At 47.4% G+C, this 18,618-nt stretch overlaps 1 protein-coding gene across 1 annotated transcript in view; it reads right to left on the bottom strand.

Moving 5' to 3' along the window:
- The window catches only part of Col22a1 (collagen type XXII alpha 1 chain), a 214,016-nt gene that overhangs the window by 20,261 nt on the left and 175,137 nt on the right, over positions 1-18,618 (bottom strand). The window contains exons 29-33 of the mRNA XM_029554999.1: positions 18,010-18,063; positions 16,502-16,555; positions 13,515-13,619; positions 12,210-12,254; positions 1,586-1,663 (exon numbers count right to left, since the gene is read on the bottom strand). Coding sequence (XP_029410859.1) covers positions 1,586-1,663; positions 12,210-12,254; positions 13,515-13,619; positions 16,502-16,555; positions 18,010-18,063 — 336 coding nt within the window. The remainder of the gene's footprint in view (positions 1-1,585; positions 1,664-12,209; positions 12,255-13,514; positions 13,620-16,501; positions 16,556-18,009; positions 18,064-18,618) is intronic.

Genomic DNA, 18,618 nt, shown 5'->3' with positions numbered 1-18,618 from the left:
AATAAATGCCACTTAAGGTAAATCAGTATTCAGCCTTTGGCAACAAAGAGACTAGACAAAAAAAGATAAAGCCTCAGATTCAGTTAGTCCTCAAATTCTGAAACGTATCACTCAGTAAAGGGGTGGAGGGGTCATGAACATTCACTGTGCTCCAAAGGGAAGATTAAGAAGCAATAGGTTAAATATACAGAACACAACTCCATCCTCAAAGAAATCTCAGTTCTTTATGGGAAACAGCAGAGCCATGTGTCCTGGCTTCAGAGTGTGCCTTGTACTTCAGGCGGAAGCTAGCTCTAGCTGAGGGCAGTAAGGGCCAGCCTTCACTCCATGAGGACCTGGACTTCACAGACCCTTACCAGCCCATCTAACTTGAAGGCGAGGAAGCCACAAGCAAGCTCTGTGGTCTTACAAGCCTGCGGTGAGCCAAGCTATGCATTAAAACTCACAGCGGGAGGATCATTTGTGGACGTGATTCTAGTCACGGTCTCATCCTTACTAATTGGAGGAATTAGGGTAACTCATGCTTTTTTGCCAGAAATACATAAAATAATGTTTTCCCGTATCAGATTCCTTCCTTAGCATAATTTCATTTCTCGGTGTTTGGTCCATGAGCTTTTATTTTTTCCTTTAAAAGAAATTTGATTGAGGAACTATTGTCAGATGATCACTGCTGGGTGAGGGAGAGCTGGTTTTCAGGGAGTGACAGTAGACAGGGTGTTTGAATGGGCTCCAGCAGATGAACTCACACCAAGGGACATCTGGGGACACAAACTTAACTTGATAGGCCTTAATATATATGACAGAGTACATGAAATCTGGTGGGGAGGGCTTTGGGGGGAACAGACAGGGGAGGGGGTCTAAATATGATTAAGATGCATTATATGAAATGCATAATTCAATAAAAATATACATTGAGAGGAAAAAATGGAAATTCAGTGAACTCACTATGTACACAAGATCCACCCAACACTGGGCCCATCACCAAGGTCTTATGGAAAGGGGAGGGACTCGTAAGGCCCCACCCCTCCTGAGGAACTATAGGGACTTAATGGTTGCTAGGGAGAGGGAAGCATATTCATCACTGGTAACCACTGGTAAGTTGCCATCATTAAAGAGTCAACAAGCCTCTGCCTGTGTTCACACAGGCACCCATAATTGAGTTCAGCAGGGCACAGGCAAAAGTCATAGGAAATCAGAAGAAGGGCTTGCTGGAAAGAAGGGGTTCAGTGGAAGGAGGAGGGGATAGGAGAGGATGATGGGGTAAAATATGATCAAAGTACATTATGTATATAATATATGTAATGAAATCATGCAAGAGTAAATAAACTTGGTGAGACTCGTTGGCTTGCTTTGAATCAAAATCATGCCTTGGTCCTTCGAAAAATTCATACTCTTATTCCCATTAGAAGTATGCCAAATTTTACAGCAATGCCAGCCATGTGCACAGATCCCAGGAACCTATGACCCACTGCTACATCCGCTGGATGTGTCCCTACAACAGCCCAAGCTGGGTCTTCCCATATGAACCCACAGGGAACTGCAGGATGGCCTGCAACACGCATGTGTTAGGTGAATAAGGACTCACAGGTGGGCCAGCAACTCCAATGCCTGGGTCACCACGGCTGCCAGGAGAACCAGGGATCCCGGGTGCTCCTCGGTCACCCTAGGAAGACAGAAAGTTAGGGTGGAGCGGTCAGTGCCGGGAAGGGGAATATCGACCTCAAACAGTGATGCTTTACTCAGGATCATGACCACTGTTCCATCAACTCCTCACACACCACCTGTCCTCCATGTCCCACTGCACGGTGCCCTGAAGCAGCCTGTCCTCTTACTTGGTCCAGCACTGCATGGACCACAGCCCACAGCTGTGATCACAAACCTGCCCAAACTCCCTAAACTTGACCATGACCCAAACTGTGATAAGGACATTAAGACTTCTCTCCACGTGGAGACTGTGTGCTTCCCTCATGCCTCCTTCCCAGCCACACACACACCCCACATTTCAACTCAGATCCCACATCACCAGGAAGTGAATGCATCAATGTGTCAAGACTTTTCCAGTACCTTCTGTGGGTATTTTTTGGGGGTGTCGCAGGGAGGAGACCTCTTCTTCAGGCCTCAAGGTTAAAAGTACGGATTTGAGTGTCATAGATCTGAATTCGAGTTGTGGCTTTAGCGTTTATGAACTGCTGGCTATTGACTTAGGTGACGTCTCTACACCTATCAGGGTAGCACACAGGACCAGCATGTTAGCACATTGTGTGCTAGTTAAATAATTACCCAGAGGGCCATGCCTGGCACATACTCCACACAAGCCAACTGCTGCATTTGCCATCTCAGAACACAAGGTTCGTCCTCAGTAGGTAGCAAACCTGGTAAGTGCTGACACAGGTTATTTCCAGTCTTTGATCATCAAGTTTTGTAATAATACTGCTATTTTGGTTGCCTAACTGCTGATGAGTTTCTTTGCTGTGCCTCCCTGTATGCCACAGGTAATGTTAGGAGCTATGCAGTTTGCCTAGTGTTACCTTTCCCACAATTCAAGTTCAATCTGATCTGAAAGGCTCATGGTCTAGATAGCTTTGTGTGAGGGACTTCCCTCCTTTATCTCCAGCCTGACAATCGGGTGGCAGGTGTCCTTTCTGAAGCCACTTAATGTTCCCAGTGAGTTAACTTGTCTGACCAATGGAAACAGACTCAGATGCAGGTCATCTGGAGCCATCAAGATAATGTTCAGTCAGCTGACTCTAGGTGGAACCCTATTATGTATAGGAAACATTGATTTATTAACATTCAAGCTTCAAAACATTTCTTAATTCTTCTTAATAAGCAGACTTTTTTTGCCTGTAATATTCACTGGTAAACCTGCATGTGGATCCTTAAGGAAAGTGATGCTGGTCTTTGCCCAGGTAACCATAAATGCTGTGAGTTCATGTGTGCACCATCCATGTCATGACCACAGGATAGCATTTTCCAGAACTCTTTCCTATCTCGCAGCCCTACATTCTTTCTTCCCTTTCTTCTGTGATGGTTCCTGACCCTGGAGGGTTGATATAGATGTCTGTTGTGCAGCTGAGAACTTAGTCGCTTATTCTCAGCACTTTGAACAGTCATGAGCACATTATCCACTGCACACCGCAAAGAAGTTTCTCTAATCGAGGCTGGCAGGTCAGTGGATGGCGCCATCGCTGACCCTGGAGGGTTGATATAGATGTCTGTTGTGCAGCTGAGAACTTAGTCACTTATTCTCAGCACTTTGAACAGTTATGAGCACATTATCCACTGCGCACTGCAAAGAAGTTTCTCGCTGGCAGGTCAGTGGATGGTGCCATCCCACATGCATACAAGCAGCAGTAACTAGACTCGGAGTTATTAAAAGAAGGGAGCAAGCTGGGCAAAGTGGCCTCTAGTCCCAGCACTTGGGAGGTGAAGGCAGGGGAGATCTGTGAGATCAAGGCCATCTGGGTCTCCGTAGCCAGTTCTAGAGCAGCTGGGGCTACAGAGGCAGATATGATCAAGATACATTATATATACAACTATGAATTTTTTTTCGTTCTTTTTGAGACAGGGTTTCCCTATAGCCCCAATTGGCCTGGAACTTGCTATGTAGACCAGGCTGCCCTTGAACTCACAGAGATCTGCCTGCCTCTGCCTCCTGAGGCATGTACCACCACTCCCGGATACAAGTATGAATTTCTCAAAGCATAAATAAAAGTATAATTCAAAAACAAGGAAAACAATGCTTCTAAGATGATGTCCTTCCTGCAGTGTGACTGGGGCTGCTATGAATGAGGAGTACACAGCTGCCTGTCCATCCAGTTAGCCCTCACTGTATGCTGCACGCACGCAGCACGCTAGGTGCCAACCCCCAACTGCATCACAACTCCTGCTTACTGTCAGTGCTCAGAGCTAAGTTCTGAAGTGGAAGATCAATTTTGAGGAGGAACGAGCTTACGAAGTTCTACAAATACATAGGTACCAAAATCCATATCCTTCACTGAGCTCCCCTAATGCCCACTGTTTCTCCTTTCAACGTCGCTCCAGGCTCAGGCTGGCCACATCACCAGCAGTTGTTGATTCCTAGAAACCACAGCACCCACTGCCCCACCCTCAGCTCTTCTAAAAGTTATTTCATCACTTTATTTTCAAATTCCTATTTCATATATTCTCTTTCTTTGGAATAATGCAATATGGGTAGCCTGAGAGGCTTTGGATCTAGAAATCTAACTGGGATATATAGGGAGGATGAGGAAGCAAGTTACAAAGTAAGACAAACACAGAAACCAGTCTGAACCTGACCCAAGAGTCATCTGTTACCAGCTCTTTGCAGAGCTAAGAGTTATTAAAGTGACTCCATGTGTAGCCCCAGGATAATGTGTGATCTTAGGAAGGTCTCATAAAAGTTTTGTACCTTAGGACCCTCTACCAAATACCCCAATATTGTATGAGTTTTCATATAGGAGGGAAGAGACGATAAAGTTGAGTAACAGGACAAATAGTTCAGTTACACTGTTACTTTGTATTAGTGTTAGTTACTTTTTGTATTAATTATATTAGTTACTTTTCTGTTGCTGTGATAAAACGCCATGACCAAGGCAATTTACAGAATGAAGAGTGTATGTAGCTTATAATTCCAGAGGGATAAGAGTCCACTATGGTGGGGAGGCGGGGTGGCTGGAGGGGCCAGGGCAGAAAGCTGGGTACTCACGTCTTCAAACGTGCAGAGAGCAGAGAAAAACTGGAGACCTGGCAAGGATTAAGAGCTCTCAAAGCCTGCCCCCAGTGACTTGTTTTCTCCAGCATGGCCACACTCCTGTAAGTTCCGTGACCCTCCCTAAACAGTGACATGAGCTGAGGATCAAGTATCCAAATACTTGGAGCCTACGAGGGACACTCGTTCAAACCACCACACCATTATATCATGAGTTATCAGAGACAAACATTAAATGGATACATGTAAATGTCAGATAAGTCCATTTCCTATCATCCATTAGTGTTATTTTAAAGTGAGTGGTACAGGATTTCCTGCTGTAGCTAGCACCCCATTTCCCAAGTGCAGGCCCCATGTATGAAGTGAAGTCACAAGGCCACATCTGTACTCTGCTTTGCTGTTTATTCCCCTGCTTCCTGCCCACACTGTGCCTTTGAGAAGATGAACAGCCATCCATCCACACTCTAAGCTCCCAGACACACACCCATCTGCAGGCTTAGTCTAGCCATTTCCACAGAGTGGCCACAGCCCACTCTCCCTGTCTATCTTCTTCAAGGTACTCGCGGGCATCTTCACTGACCTTTACGTACTGCCGTCCACCGCACCTCTGACTTCTCAGCAGGCAGCCTGAAAGAAGGCTATTTGTCCATTCACCAAAATTTACCACCAAGTATCTCAAATGAGTCATACCCTATATAGAGTACAAATCTATGTGCCTCTGAGCCAACTGTCCAACTCAAAGCCTAATACTGGTAGTAGCTTTAACGTCCTCTGCCTGGATGCAGGAACATGTCACCCTTCATCAGTCTCACCGTGGCAGGCACTGATTTCTGCCTTCACTGGAATAAGTCCCCCCTCAGAGGAAGGAATATGCTAGCAAGGGCTTTCTGACCCAGCTTAGCAGTGAGTTCAGGATTGATTTTCCACACAATAGCCACGTCTGGCCCCATCTGTGTCTATAGCCTATTGTGATGATAACAATTCCCCCAAGAAACTACTTCACATATTAATGAACAAACACTTTTAGAAAGTAGCCCCAAAGGGATAGAAAGACCTAGTGTTCTATCATCAAAGCAAGGAGGCCAGTGGGGAGGAAGGAAGGGGCCCATGAGCCAGTGTCCATGGCCCAGACTTCAGGGAGGAACTGGTGAAGACGTCTGGGGTTGTGCAGGAGGACAGGGAGCAAGGACTGCATGCCAGGGACCTGAGATCTTTTCTCTCTCAAGGAGCCTTTGTGTGTCAAATTTGCCGTACTCCTTCACTGGGAAAGGTAGCAGGGTGTGAGAAAGCTAAAGCCATTGGCTTCCAAGTGAGTCATCTATCCTGTAGGAGCCAAACCAGTGCTGTATGAAGCCAAAACCCATTCATTCTGCTGGAAGTAAGTGGCACCCAGAAGAAAGGGCGTCACTCAGAGATGCCTACAATGACCAATCAGGAATGCACCAATGGAAACTTTCATATAGCTCCTTCCTTAACTCCCTGATGTGTGTTCCCCTTAGCACCTAGGACATGACCCAAGATCCTGCCCCCCATCCTCCTATCTTCTTACCTTCTATCTCTCCCTCCTATCACCACTTAAGCAATGCATTCTCCAAATGAAGGTGTCCCTGAACTCCAACTCACCTTTCTGATCCTTGACTGTGGAAACGTTTATTCCCAAACCACATTGCAACACACACATTTACACACTACCAAGTGGAATGAGTCATATATTTAAAGCCTCACATTTTACATATGGGGGAATGTTGGTCAAGGGGGCAACATGGTTTATACTGAGCCCGGGGGAGTTTAAACTAGTTGTTCATCTGGACTGGGTGAGGACTCTCTCCACATGATTCATCCTGCCTCTCCATCTTTACTGATGTCTGCACAGGTTCCCCCAGGGCTTTCTCAAACAACATGACCACAGATCAGACACAGCCTGTCTAGGTGCCATATATATTCACTGTGACCCTAAAGCAGGGCCCACAGGATATGTAAATAGTAAGGCTAACAAAGATTCATTGAGCCTCTGGTGGTGGCATGCCCTACACTAGGGAATTATTTTTTCACATAACATGCATTGCCCCCAAACTCTATGTGGAAGAAAGGCCACACCTACTCTACATCATTGTTGTTAAGATCCTGAGATACAACTGCAGCTCAAAGATGTGGTGGCTACTTTTTGTCAACGTGACAGAAACTGGAGGCGCCTGGGAAAAAAGAACCTCAGTTGAAAATTTTCCTCCACTAGATTGGCCTGTGGCCATATCGGTGAGGCATTTTTTTTTAATTGTTCAGTGATGTAGGAGGGCCCAGCCCTCCTGGGTGGCACCACCTTGGGCAGCTGGGCCTGGGCTGTATAAGAAAGGTAGCTGAGCAAGCCAGGGGAAGCCAGCCAGTGAGCAGCGCTCCTCCATGGTCTCCGCTTCAGTTCCCACCCCCAGGTTCCTGCCTTGAGCTGTCTCTCTGGTTTCCTCCAAGGATGGACTGTAAACTGTAAGATGAAATTAATCTTTTCCTCCTCAAGTTGCTTTTGGTCAGTATCCCATCACAACAACAGAAATCAAACTAGATAAAAAAAAAAAAAAAGAATTTTTTAAAAATCTCCTATTACATAAATGGTCACACATGGAGTCATGCTGCTCTACCACTTTTGACACCCTCACTTTTTGCTTCCAAGAGGCTATCAATATGCTCTGGGTCCTGAAGAGCCTTCTCAAGACAGGAGAGTGGGAACACTTGTGCACTGTAGTGGTGTGAGCGAGAACGGCCCCCACAGGCCCCCACATTTTGTCCCAAGTTGGTGGCACTGTTTTGGAGGTCTTAGAAAGTATGGCCATACTGGAGGAAGCATGTCCCTGGGGGTGGGCTTAGAGAGCTCTGGGGGTGCCAGATCTCTAGTCACTCTCTGCTTCCTGTGCCTGCTTAAAGATGGGAGTGTTTAGCTTCTGCTCCTCCTCCAGCCACCCCTGCCGCCATGCCTCCTGCTGTGACAGACTCTTGCCCCTTTGGAACCATAAGCTAAATCAACTCTTCCTTTTTATAAGTTCCTTTGGTCACGGTGTTTTATCACAGCAACAGAAAAGTAACTACGACAGAATCAGTACCAGGATGGGGTATTGCTGACTTTGGGGTTTGGGGGAGGATTGTGAAAGCATTTGGAACCTTGGGCTGGAAAAGCCATTGAAGTGCTTAAGAGTTTGCTGTTGTGGAGCTTTGAACAGTTATGCTTAAAGAGTTGTAAATGATGGTGGCCTGGCTTGTGAAGCTTCAAAGGGAAGCAGAGACTATCAGGGCTGTTTGTGATACTGGGAATAGAGAATCTGTGGGTTCTGGTCAGCTGGGGCTGAAGAATCAGCTGTGATTAAGAAGAGACCAGAACCTGAAGTAAAACCTTTGCTTTACTGGGACAATTGAAGCTGGTTAGCTGGGACTGAAAAATCAGCTGTAAGTAACAAGAGACCAGCATCACTGTGGTGAAATCTTCTGGGGAATATTTCCTCAGGGTCAGCACACAGAAGCTATGGTCCGGCCCATACCTTCATTTCAAGCTGGAAATAGGACTTAGTAATGTGTAAGAGTCTCCTGCATGGTTCTGGTGTTGAAAGTGTAAAGGGGTCACAGAGAGCAGCTGAGGCTTGGCACGCTGAGAGGCCAGGAAAGGCCACAGGTGAAAGTGCAACTTCAGTTGCAGTGAAGACCCCAGGATTGAAGGGCTCATGGAGAGAATCTGAGGCTTTTGCACCCTGAGAGGCCAGAAGAGCCCATTGGTAAGGGTGCAGCCTCAGTTTCAGTGGAGAACCAGACATTTTAGAGATGCCAGGACCATAGGACAACTACCAAGGGCAGCAGCAGGTATGGAATGGAGCTGGCCTAGGTCTGCGAGACAAGCTGTGTGTGCTGTGGACAGCAGAGTCAGAGCAGTGGAGCTGCTAAAACCCTTTGGAGCCCAGAAGATCGTGAGTGAATCCCAGATGTGCAGTATTAAGCTACTTTGCTGGACTTGGGTTTTGCTTAGTTGCCTGAGTCTTCCCTTTGAAATAAAACAGTACTTAACTTGTTTTTTATTTTGGAGGAGCCCACAGTTGAGAGATTTTAAAAAGAGATATTGGACTTTTAAAAGTGTTTGAGGGATTTTTTAAAGAACCGTGGGACTTTTAAAGTTGTACTATCTTATGTTGTGATATTAACATCATACTTTGGGGATAAGAAACGGAAAGCTTGTGATTTCATAATGACATGCATGTGTGTCAAAATGACAAGGGGTCATCTGTGCTGGATAGCTTTAGTGCCAACTTGACACACCTGGGTTGAGGGAGCCTCACTTGGGGAATTGCCTCCATTGGACTGTCCCGTGGCCATGTCTATGGGGCATTTTCTTGATTGTTGAGTGATGTGGGAGGGCCTGGGCCCAGCCCACTGTGAGTGGTGCCACCCCTGGGCAGGTGGGCCTGTGTTGTATAAAAAATCAGGCTGAGCAGGGGTCATGGAAGCAGTGTCCCTCCACGGCCTGTGCTTCAGCTCCTGCCTCCAGGTTCCTGCTGAGTTCCTACCTTGGGTTCCCTCAGCAATGAACTGTGACTCTGGGGATATAAACTAAATAAACCCTGCCCAGCCCACTGTGAGTGGTGCCACCCCTGGGCAGGTGGGCCTGTGTTGTATAAAAAATCAGGCTGAGCAGGGGTCATGGAAGCAGTGTCCCTCCACGGCCTGTGCTTCAGCTCCTGCCTCCAGGTTCCTGCTGAGTTCCTACCTTGGGTTCCCTCAGCAATGAACTGTGATTCTGGGGATATAAACTAAATAAACCTCCTCCCCAGTTTTGTATTGGTCAGAGTGTCGTGTCACAGCAACGGAGAAACAAACTAGAACAGGCACTGAAGGCAAATCTGGACAGGTCTTGCCCATGACAGAGAGCCTCCCTCCTACCCCTCAGGCAGCAATAAAATCATGATGTCCCACTGAATCTTGGCCCTATTTCCCTGTCCTGTTCCCAGCTACCTATACACACTGCTCTGAGTATGCAGACCTGTTTCACGTGCCCCAAACTTTAAACAAAGTTATTCTTTTTTCCCTCAGAAAAGGAGCAGCTGACCTGCATTGACTCTCATCATACAGATAATTCTGCCATTTAGGGACATGTTTATCATAAGACAATACAATCAAATTACCATACTGCAGGCAAATTAGCATAATACCATCTCGGTGCCTGCAGGCTTAGGACAGTTACACAGGTCACCTGCTTGGATAGGGAGGAAATGATGGAGCTGGGAAGTTCAGTGCAGCTGTAGCCGGCGTCCCACAACCCCAAGCTTTCCCATGCCGGATCTTACTTAGGGAGCCTTTCACGTACGATGTTAAAAGCAATTCACGCTGTGGTGTGTCACTGAGATCCCCAGGTACAGGTATGGAACAAAAGGGAGGAAAGGTCACCTGGCAGGTGGTTGGTCTGGGGCTTGGAAAAGAGATTCCAGTCACAGCAGCATAGAGGGGATCTGAAAGTGCTGATTCTTAAAATGCCAGCTGGGATGGGAAGCAGAGTGGTTCAGAAAAGTGCTAGCTGAAACACAGGGCGCCACGGGGCTGGTGAGACCATGGCGCTGCAGACACATAAGAATATTTTGTCGTATTTGTAAGATTTGTTTTTTTTTTTTTTGAGACAGGGTCTCCCTGTAGCCCCAGCTGTCCTGGAACTCAGGCTGGCCTTGAACTCACAGAGATCTGCCTGGCTCTGCCTCCCGAGTGCTGGGATTAAAGGCGTGCGCCACCACATCCAGCAAGATTTTTTTTTAATATTTTATTTATTATTTTTATTTTATGTATATGTTTGTATTGCCTGCATTTACATAAGTGCACCCATGTCATGCAATGCCCACAGAGGACAGAAGAGGATGTCGAATCCCCTGGGACTGGAGTTACGGACAGTTGTTAACTGCCATGTGGGTGCTGGGATCTGAACCCGAGTCTTCTGCAAGAACAGCCAGTGTTCTTAACTGCTGAGCCATCTTTCTAGCCCTGATATATATATATATATATATATTAAACTTGAGATAAAGTCTCACTCTGTAGCCCAGACTGGCCTGAATCCCATATTGTGACCCAGGCTGGCCTGAATCCTATATTGTGACCCAGGCTGGCCTCAAACTCACAATTCTCCTACCTTAGTCTCTGCCTTTTAGTGCTGGGCTTACAAACATGCACCACCACATCTGGTCAGAAGGACATTTTAAAGAAACTGTATTTATAAATATGCACAAGTGGTAGAAGTATGCTTTTATAATAATAGAGACTTGAATATACACATCAAGCTAAAGCTAAAGGTCTTCCTATGATCAAGGAGTGACTCTGGCCCACATTCTCCGACGAGTATGCACCTGACTAGGTGACAGAGTTCTGAATGGAAGTGGTTATGGCTACGCTCTATGTAGCTCTTTGAATGTGCTGTGCCTTGTGCCTCAGTGTCTCCTCCATGCTCAGGCCTCTGCTAAGGTCTGGCAATATCACTTTCTCCATCCCACTAACAGATGCTCTATGCAATTTAAAATCAAGACAAGCACCTCATGTCCCAAGAAGCCATCCACAATCAAACCAGGCTGAGTGAGATCCTCCTCTGAGCTCTCTGTGCCCAGCACCCATCTCTCCAACATGTGCCTGCCTTTGGTGCCTATATGTCCACTTGCCTGTCGGACCATGAACTGCTGAAGGCTCAGGAATGCACTTACACTGCTGACGCCCCACAGCCCACCCTGAAGTATGACCTGCGTTGAGAAGTCCTATAGATATGCAATGGGTAAAATAACAATGCATTGCTTATCCGTGTGGATTTGAACAAGTGAAAGGGTAGTGTAGAGAGACCTTCAGACAGTCCCCTGCTTACTCAGGAAGACATCCCCTCTCAGAAAACGTCACCTTTCCAGGACTGTGGTTGCTGGTCGATTGAGAAAAAGATTGCCTAGATTCACTCATTGCCCTCTTCCTGCTGGAAACACAGCTAGGTGACATTCTTTCTCCGCCCTCCCCTCTCATGAATGTTGCTAGAATTTGGTGTGCATAAATTCCCAGTCTCCAGGACTGGCCCATAACATTCTCCCTTCATCTCCTCTTCCCCCTCCCCCACTTCCCATGCATATACAGCTTTGGAGAACAGAGAGGTAGGTTAGAATACAAATCCCTGAATCACTGTGTGGACCAGAAATCACTCCACCCCTAGACTCCCATTAGACCATACTTTAAAGTTGAGGATCACTGCTATCCAATCTCACCAGTAACACGAGAAGACAGACCTCTGATTGGCCAGGTGAAAGTTAACATCTCTTGCAATTTCATCTAATCAGCATGTATTGAGGCCTGGCAGTGTGGACCATACTTAAGAGGTGTCTCTGAATGATTAGCCAACTCTCAAAGGTCTCACACTTTGAGAGTTGGCTGAGGTGACCAGAGAGTCATACAATAAAAATTCCACAGGACTTTTTCTAAGTCTCACCTGTGCCATCCTCAGTCTGCTTGGATAAGCACTCACCTTGGTTCCTAGAGGACCAGGTAACCCAGGTGGCCCACGCAGTCCCTGTTGAAATGAATAACACAAGGAGAGTGACGAAACCGTAAGTTCTGAGTCATCCCTCTGCACCGGGTACTTGCCGCTGCTGGTATAGGGCAGACACAGAGGGAACTACCTATGACTTGACTGTACACAGTCATCGGCCCTGAGTGTGACTTCTAAGACTGGTTCCTCCCACCCCGGTATGTACATAAACAGATCTATGTTTTAGTATGCTTTTCTGTATAATATTTCATGGTAGAGGCTTACAAAAGGAAGTATCCAGATCAGGCTTCAAATACGCTCACCTGACTCTAAAGAGTAGTCTTGGGGCTGGAGAGATGGCTCAGTTGTTAAGAGCACTGACTATTCTAACAGATGGTTTGATTCCCAGCACCCATATGACAGCTAACAATCATCCTTAACTCCAGTTCCAGGGGGATCCAATGCCTTCTTCTGTGGGCATTACATGACATGGGTACACTTACATACAGGTAATATACTCATAAATATAAAATAAGGAAATACATAAGATATACAAAAAAGACTAGTCTCTTTTTTCTTTAACATGTTACAGAGCCTTGGGGATGGCCTATGAGAGAGACTTCCTCTTTTAATTCATAAGCTTTGTCTGATATGGTGGTCATGAAGAGACTTGCAATTCGAGTCTATTTTTGCAACTCCTGGGCAGGGGAGCCATCATGGACCAGGGAGCACCCATGACCCTGGGAACTCTAGAAATGGGCTCTTCCCCTGGATCATAGGTGTGCAGCCGCTGCTCTACACACACTATGCTGGTTAAGGGCATGGCAGCAGCCACATCAGCACCTGTGGCTTCACGCTCCATCGTTCAGTCTCCTGTGGCCAACCATAGGCTGAATATACCGAAAGGAAGGTTCCAGTAGCAGTCACAAGTTATAAATAACGTCCACTGAATACAGGTTGTAAGTGTTCTACCTCCTTACTGATATCCTTCTGTCATTCATCAACTGAACGTTCTCCTAATCCTGAATGTTCCATTTGTAATTTGTAAACTATGAACACCATACAGCATGCCAACTGCAGGACTGTAGACTACCCCTGGCTTCAGGCTCATGATTGATCGGAGGATATTCCCAACGATAAGGGCACACACTGAACCATAAACACCTCCTTCCCAGCCAGTCCAATTCATTGGCTGTGGCCCATTTTTCTGGAAGATTAGCAGTTAATCTTTATTTTACTCTTTGTCTTTTCTAGTTTTAGCCTGTCATCCCAAGGCTCAAAATCCCCACACCTGCCACTTACCGGTTCTCCATCCTTCCCCTTTCCAGGAGGCCCAGGAAGCCCTGGAGCGCCAGGATCGCCCCGAGGACCAGCTGGCCCTGGGCTGCCTTCCTCTCCTGCTGTTCCCTGGAGAGAAGAACAGACATTGTTGAGCACAGGGGTGGCGAGCAGAACCCAGCTTTCCAATGCAGAGTCAGCCCCCGCCTGCTGAGTAGTTTCCGGAGTTGCCCTGACAACTTTAAAACCTGTCCTTCTGGGGACAGTGGAAGATGGGTTGTAAAGTAGGTATCAGAGGTTGAAATCTACTACCTCAAATTTTCATGTTAAACTGCCTTTCCTGGCAAAGCTGGCACTAATCTTCAGGGCACATGGCCCCTCCCCAATGGAGAGGTGCAGGAAACCAAGTCGAGGCTACAAGCAGGTGACGGAGAAGGGGCTCTCCAAACCTAGGCTGTCAGCTTCCACCCTAGGCCGTCACAGACGTCCAAATAGAGGGTAGACTGTGGTTTCGGGAAATTATGCTTCTTTGCCGAGCCCTTGGCTGTCCAAACAGTCCTGGACCCAACTCAGACCCAGCACTTGCTCAGCCAAAGGGAAGGTGCTTGGCTCCCCCGGGTGGTCAAATATGTCAACAGCATGCCTTTCCCTGGGATCCCAATGCTCAACTGCTTAGTCCTCAGGAAACCTTCAACAATAACATGGTCCCCTTCTGGCTTGCTGACAACCTGACTACGTGTGGGAGCCTTCAGGCATGGGCCAATCAACAAATATCAGAAATATTTGGGATTTCTCCATTTTAAATTTAGGTGATCTGCTTGTTACTACAATCTGAGGTGTATTATCTTTCTTTTGAAAGAAAAAAGCATCAGCCAGACAAATAGAGGCAGGATTGCTGTAAGTTTTAGGCCAGCCTGGTCTACATAGTAAGTTCCAGGCCAGTGAAGGTGACACAGTGAGAGCCTGTTTCAACACACACACACATACACATACACACACACGCACACATACACACACACATGCACACACACACACGCACACATACACACATACACACACACACACGCACTCCATACCTGTACCACCTAGGGTTATTGAGTCTGTGGTCAACAGCCCACATGACAAAGGTATTTGCTACAACTTGATTTTTTTCTCTAACAGTAAATTTTCTGTGAAATGCATATTTTAAAATTTAGTCTTTTGTCAAAATGAAAACGACATCTTCTTATGCCTTTAATCCCAGCACTCAGGAGGCAGAGGCAGGTGGGTCTTTGTGAGTTCAAGGCCAGCCTGGTCTACATAGTGAGTTCCAGGACAGCTAAAAAGAGAACTGTGAAGAAAAAAAAAAAAAAAAAAAAAAAAAGAAAAAGAAAAAGAAAGAATTTCAATTCAAAGAATTTCAAAGATTGAAAGATAAAATGACTATTCCTTGGAAGGTTCCAGAAGAAGGTTCCAGAAAAACCACTCTTGGAGTGGCTTGAACATATAACCTCAGCCTGGGATACAGAGACAGTTTGGGATTATCATGGGCCACAGGATGAGATCCTATCTAAAAACTAAAGGTATATCTGGGCATCTGTGTGCTGGGAAAGGCCTCTGTGGATGAGCCACCCTGAGGAAACACAGCTGCCCATGTGGTGAGGAAAGAGCACACTGTCACGTCCTGCTGACATTCAGGATGGATGATGAGTGTGTGTACACCGGGGTTGGGGTGTCCTTCCCTGTCCATTGTAGAAGTTTAGGCAGCAACCCTGGTCTGTATCTACTACGCCTACAACAGCACTTCCCCCTGATGGCAACAACCAGATGTCAGGAGAGTGTGTGATTGTCCCCACTGAGAATCACTATTGTGAGAATCATTACTCTCACCCCAGTTCAGAGGCTCACAACTAGGACCTGGGAACTAGTTTTGAACAAAGCATGCAACCCTCTATCTTCCTTGGTCATTCAGATGGATTCAGATTTCTCAAAATCTGTCTCAGCATCACCAGGAAACACAAGACACTTCCAACAACGCATGGGTCCTTCCCTGTCCATTGTAGAAGTTTAGGCAGCAACCCTGGTCTGTATCTACTACGCCTACAACAGCACTTCCCCCTGATGGCAACAACCAGATGTCAGGAGAGTGTGTGATTGTCCCCACTGAGAATCACTATTGTGAGAATCATTACTTTCACCCCAGTTCAGAGGCTCACAACTAGGACCTGGGAACTAGTTTTGAACTAAGCATGCAACCCTCTATCTTCCTTGGTCATTCAGATGGATTCAGATTTCTCAAAATCTGTCTCAGCATCACCAAGAAACACAAGACACTTCCAACAATGCATGGTCAGAGCGACCTCCGGTGGAGACTGTACAGGGTGCCTCTCTCCTCCTCTGCCTCTAGACTGTTCCCAGTTCATGGAAGTTGGAGGCTTGTTTTCCTCTTCTTGCTGATGAATGCGATAGTTTCCCAGGCATTGGAAGGCTTCCCTGGCAATCATGGTGCTTGGTGGATATGAGAGAAAGTGGGAAGGAACCAGCCCCTCAGCTCAGCAGCCATGGATGTGGGGAGAAAAATTCTGCTCAGAGCTTCTGCCTCTTCCTCTGCCAAAGGGGGATTAATCCAGTCCCCAGTCCCAGTTCATGGAAGTTGGAGGCTTGTTTTCCTCTTCTTGCTGATGAATGCAATTGTTTCCCAGGCATTGGAAGGCTTCCCTGGCAATCATGGTGCTTGGTGGATACGAGAGAAAGTGGGAAGGGACCAGCCCCTCAGCTCAGCAGCCATGGATGTGGGGAGAAAAATTCTGTTCAGAGCTTCTGCCTCTTCCTCTGCCAAAGGGGGATTAATCCAGTCCCCAAGTATGCTGTGAGGCTTGGGGAGGTGAGACATGGTGTCCTCTCCCCTCTCCCTCTTACAGTCCCTTCTGATGTCTGGGCCCTAAACCAGTCCTCAGCCCTGTGAGCTCCTCACCTACTACCCAAGAGAAGCCCAGAACAGACACCTCATGCTGACATTGCACTGTTCTTACCTTCTCCCCTCGCTCTCCATCTTTCCCAGGAGGACCTCTGACACCAGCAGCACCCTGAAGGAGGTATTCATATGATCAGTTTGTTGATGGCCAGTGGCCCCCAGGGGTAAGCAATGTGCCCTTCATTCCTACTCCTCTGCTCCCATCCTGACAAATGTCTTGAAATCCATCTCCTCCCCTGAGTCTGGTCCTCACCTTGACATCAAAACTTTAATAACAGGAGTGGTCAGCCCAGTGTTCTGGCTCCCTTTGGTCTATGAGGTACAGGAGGGCAGACCCCAGGAGGGCACATCAGAAAGGTCAAAGCGGTCCCAAAAAACACAGACCCAGCATCAGAGACCCGCTTGCCCAGTGCCTGTGGCACCTCCTGCTCCCCTCACCCTGAAACAAAGCTCAACATTAAGAATTATTCTGCGGACACAGCAGTGGGGAGAAATAGGGGACAGGCAGCCAGAAACACCGAGCATCTAGAGCTCAAGCGAACCCAGTCCAGATGCCTGCACAGGCACCGCACCTTGGGGCACAGAGCTAGGGTACATTTTTCCTCATCATCCTAGAGCTGATTCCGGGGACAGTTCTGGACAGCTTCCTACAGCCAACTGGACACGACGCTCTTCAAAAACCAGAGAAAATGGGCTGACAGCAAAACTGGCTGAGGCTGACCATGCATGGTGGAAGACAAAGGCTACAGGCAAGGTTCCAGAAAGGTCTGCTACCACCACTTCCCTCATGGCTCAGTTTCCTTGTGCCTCAGTTTCCACCTGTATAATGGGGCCAGTAGCAGTATCTACCTAATAGGCTTTCTGTGTGGATAAAGTGAACTAACCAACATGTATAATGCCCTGGGAATCTAAATGCCCAGTGTCTGTCCTCTGAGTCACTTTGAATATTACCTGGAAAGGCTGGAGGAATGAACAAGCCTGCCCTAACCTATGGTAGAGGATAAATTCTCTACAGCCTGTGACTAAATATCATGTGTTTACTGAACAACATTAAAGTCTAAGTCAATGCTCATGTCCAATCACAAAACTGGTCCCTTGGAGGACACCTTAGGTCTCTATCCTGCTGAGGTAGACTCTCAGCAGGTCAGGTGATGTAGAACCTCAAAGACAAACTGGCCAAAACCTATCTCCTTTCTGCAGAAGAAAGAGCAGAGGCTGCAGAAGATGCTGGGCACGGTCTTAATGCCAATTGGTGGGAGAGCTGGGGTCGAATCCAGGTGTCTAACAGCCTCCGGGGACCTTTGACATCTTTAGGTTCATTTAGTTCTTCAAAGGCGAACTCTGATGTTGACTCCAACATCAGTGAAGTGTGGAGGTTCTCTGTAGTTCTACTAAGTCTGTCTACTGCCTAGAAGTTGGCTAACCTCCTGGGTGGCCCTCATTAGGACAGTGTTGTCCAGTGCTGCTCACACTGCCTTGGGGGTGGGTAGGAAGGGGGATAAGGAAGAGAGCAGATACCTCGGCCACAGCCCACACTGGAATCCCTGTCTACTCTGCAATGCTTACCGCGCTTCCCGGGGGGCCGCTGAGACCAGGGAGTCCGGCAGGTCCTGGAGCACCCTAGTCAAAGACAGAGCAATTGAGTAAGGTACCAAATAGCTATCCCCAGCTGCTCTCCACACGTTCCATACTCAGATCATCCTGATCACGTGGAAGAGTGTCCAACCCAACATCCACAGATAGCAGGGCACTACTCTCATTGAGAACCGTTGCATCCCAACTAGCCAGACTCCAGTGAGTGAGCTGGAGGAAGAGGGAACCACAGGACAGGAGGACTCTTTCAGTTCCTTGGGCCCTGGCACGAGTAAGGGAGTATAGGTTGCAGGGGCAGATGGGCAGAGAGGAAGGCCACTCATCATGCCCAAGGAGTGTGAGTGACATTCAGCCTTGATCCTACACATAGGGGGAGGAAGGCCTGGAGAGGGAACAAGAAAGAGCCCAGCCTCGGATGACACATCTACAGTGCAACCCCCCTCATCATGCCCAAGGAGTGTGAGTGACATTCAGCCTTGATCCTACACATAGTGGGAGGAAGCCCTGGAGAGGGAACAAGAAAGAGGCCAGCCTCGGATGACACATCTACAGTGCAACCCCTGTACTTAAGACTCAAGGACT

This window comes from Nannospalax galili, unplaced genomic scaffold (genome assembly GCF_000622305.1).
Source record: "Nannospalax galili isolate Female #2095 unplaced genomic scaffold, S.galili_v1.0 scaffold525, whole genome shotgun sequence".
Taxonomy (NCBI): Eukaryota; Metazoa; Chordata; class Mammalia; order Rodentia; family Spalacidae; genus Nannospalax; species Nannospalax galili.
Note: the sequence above shows the minus strand (reverse complement) of the source record. Positions and strands in the feature narration are given on the sequence as shown.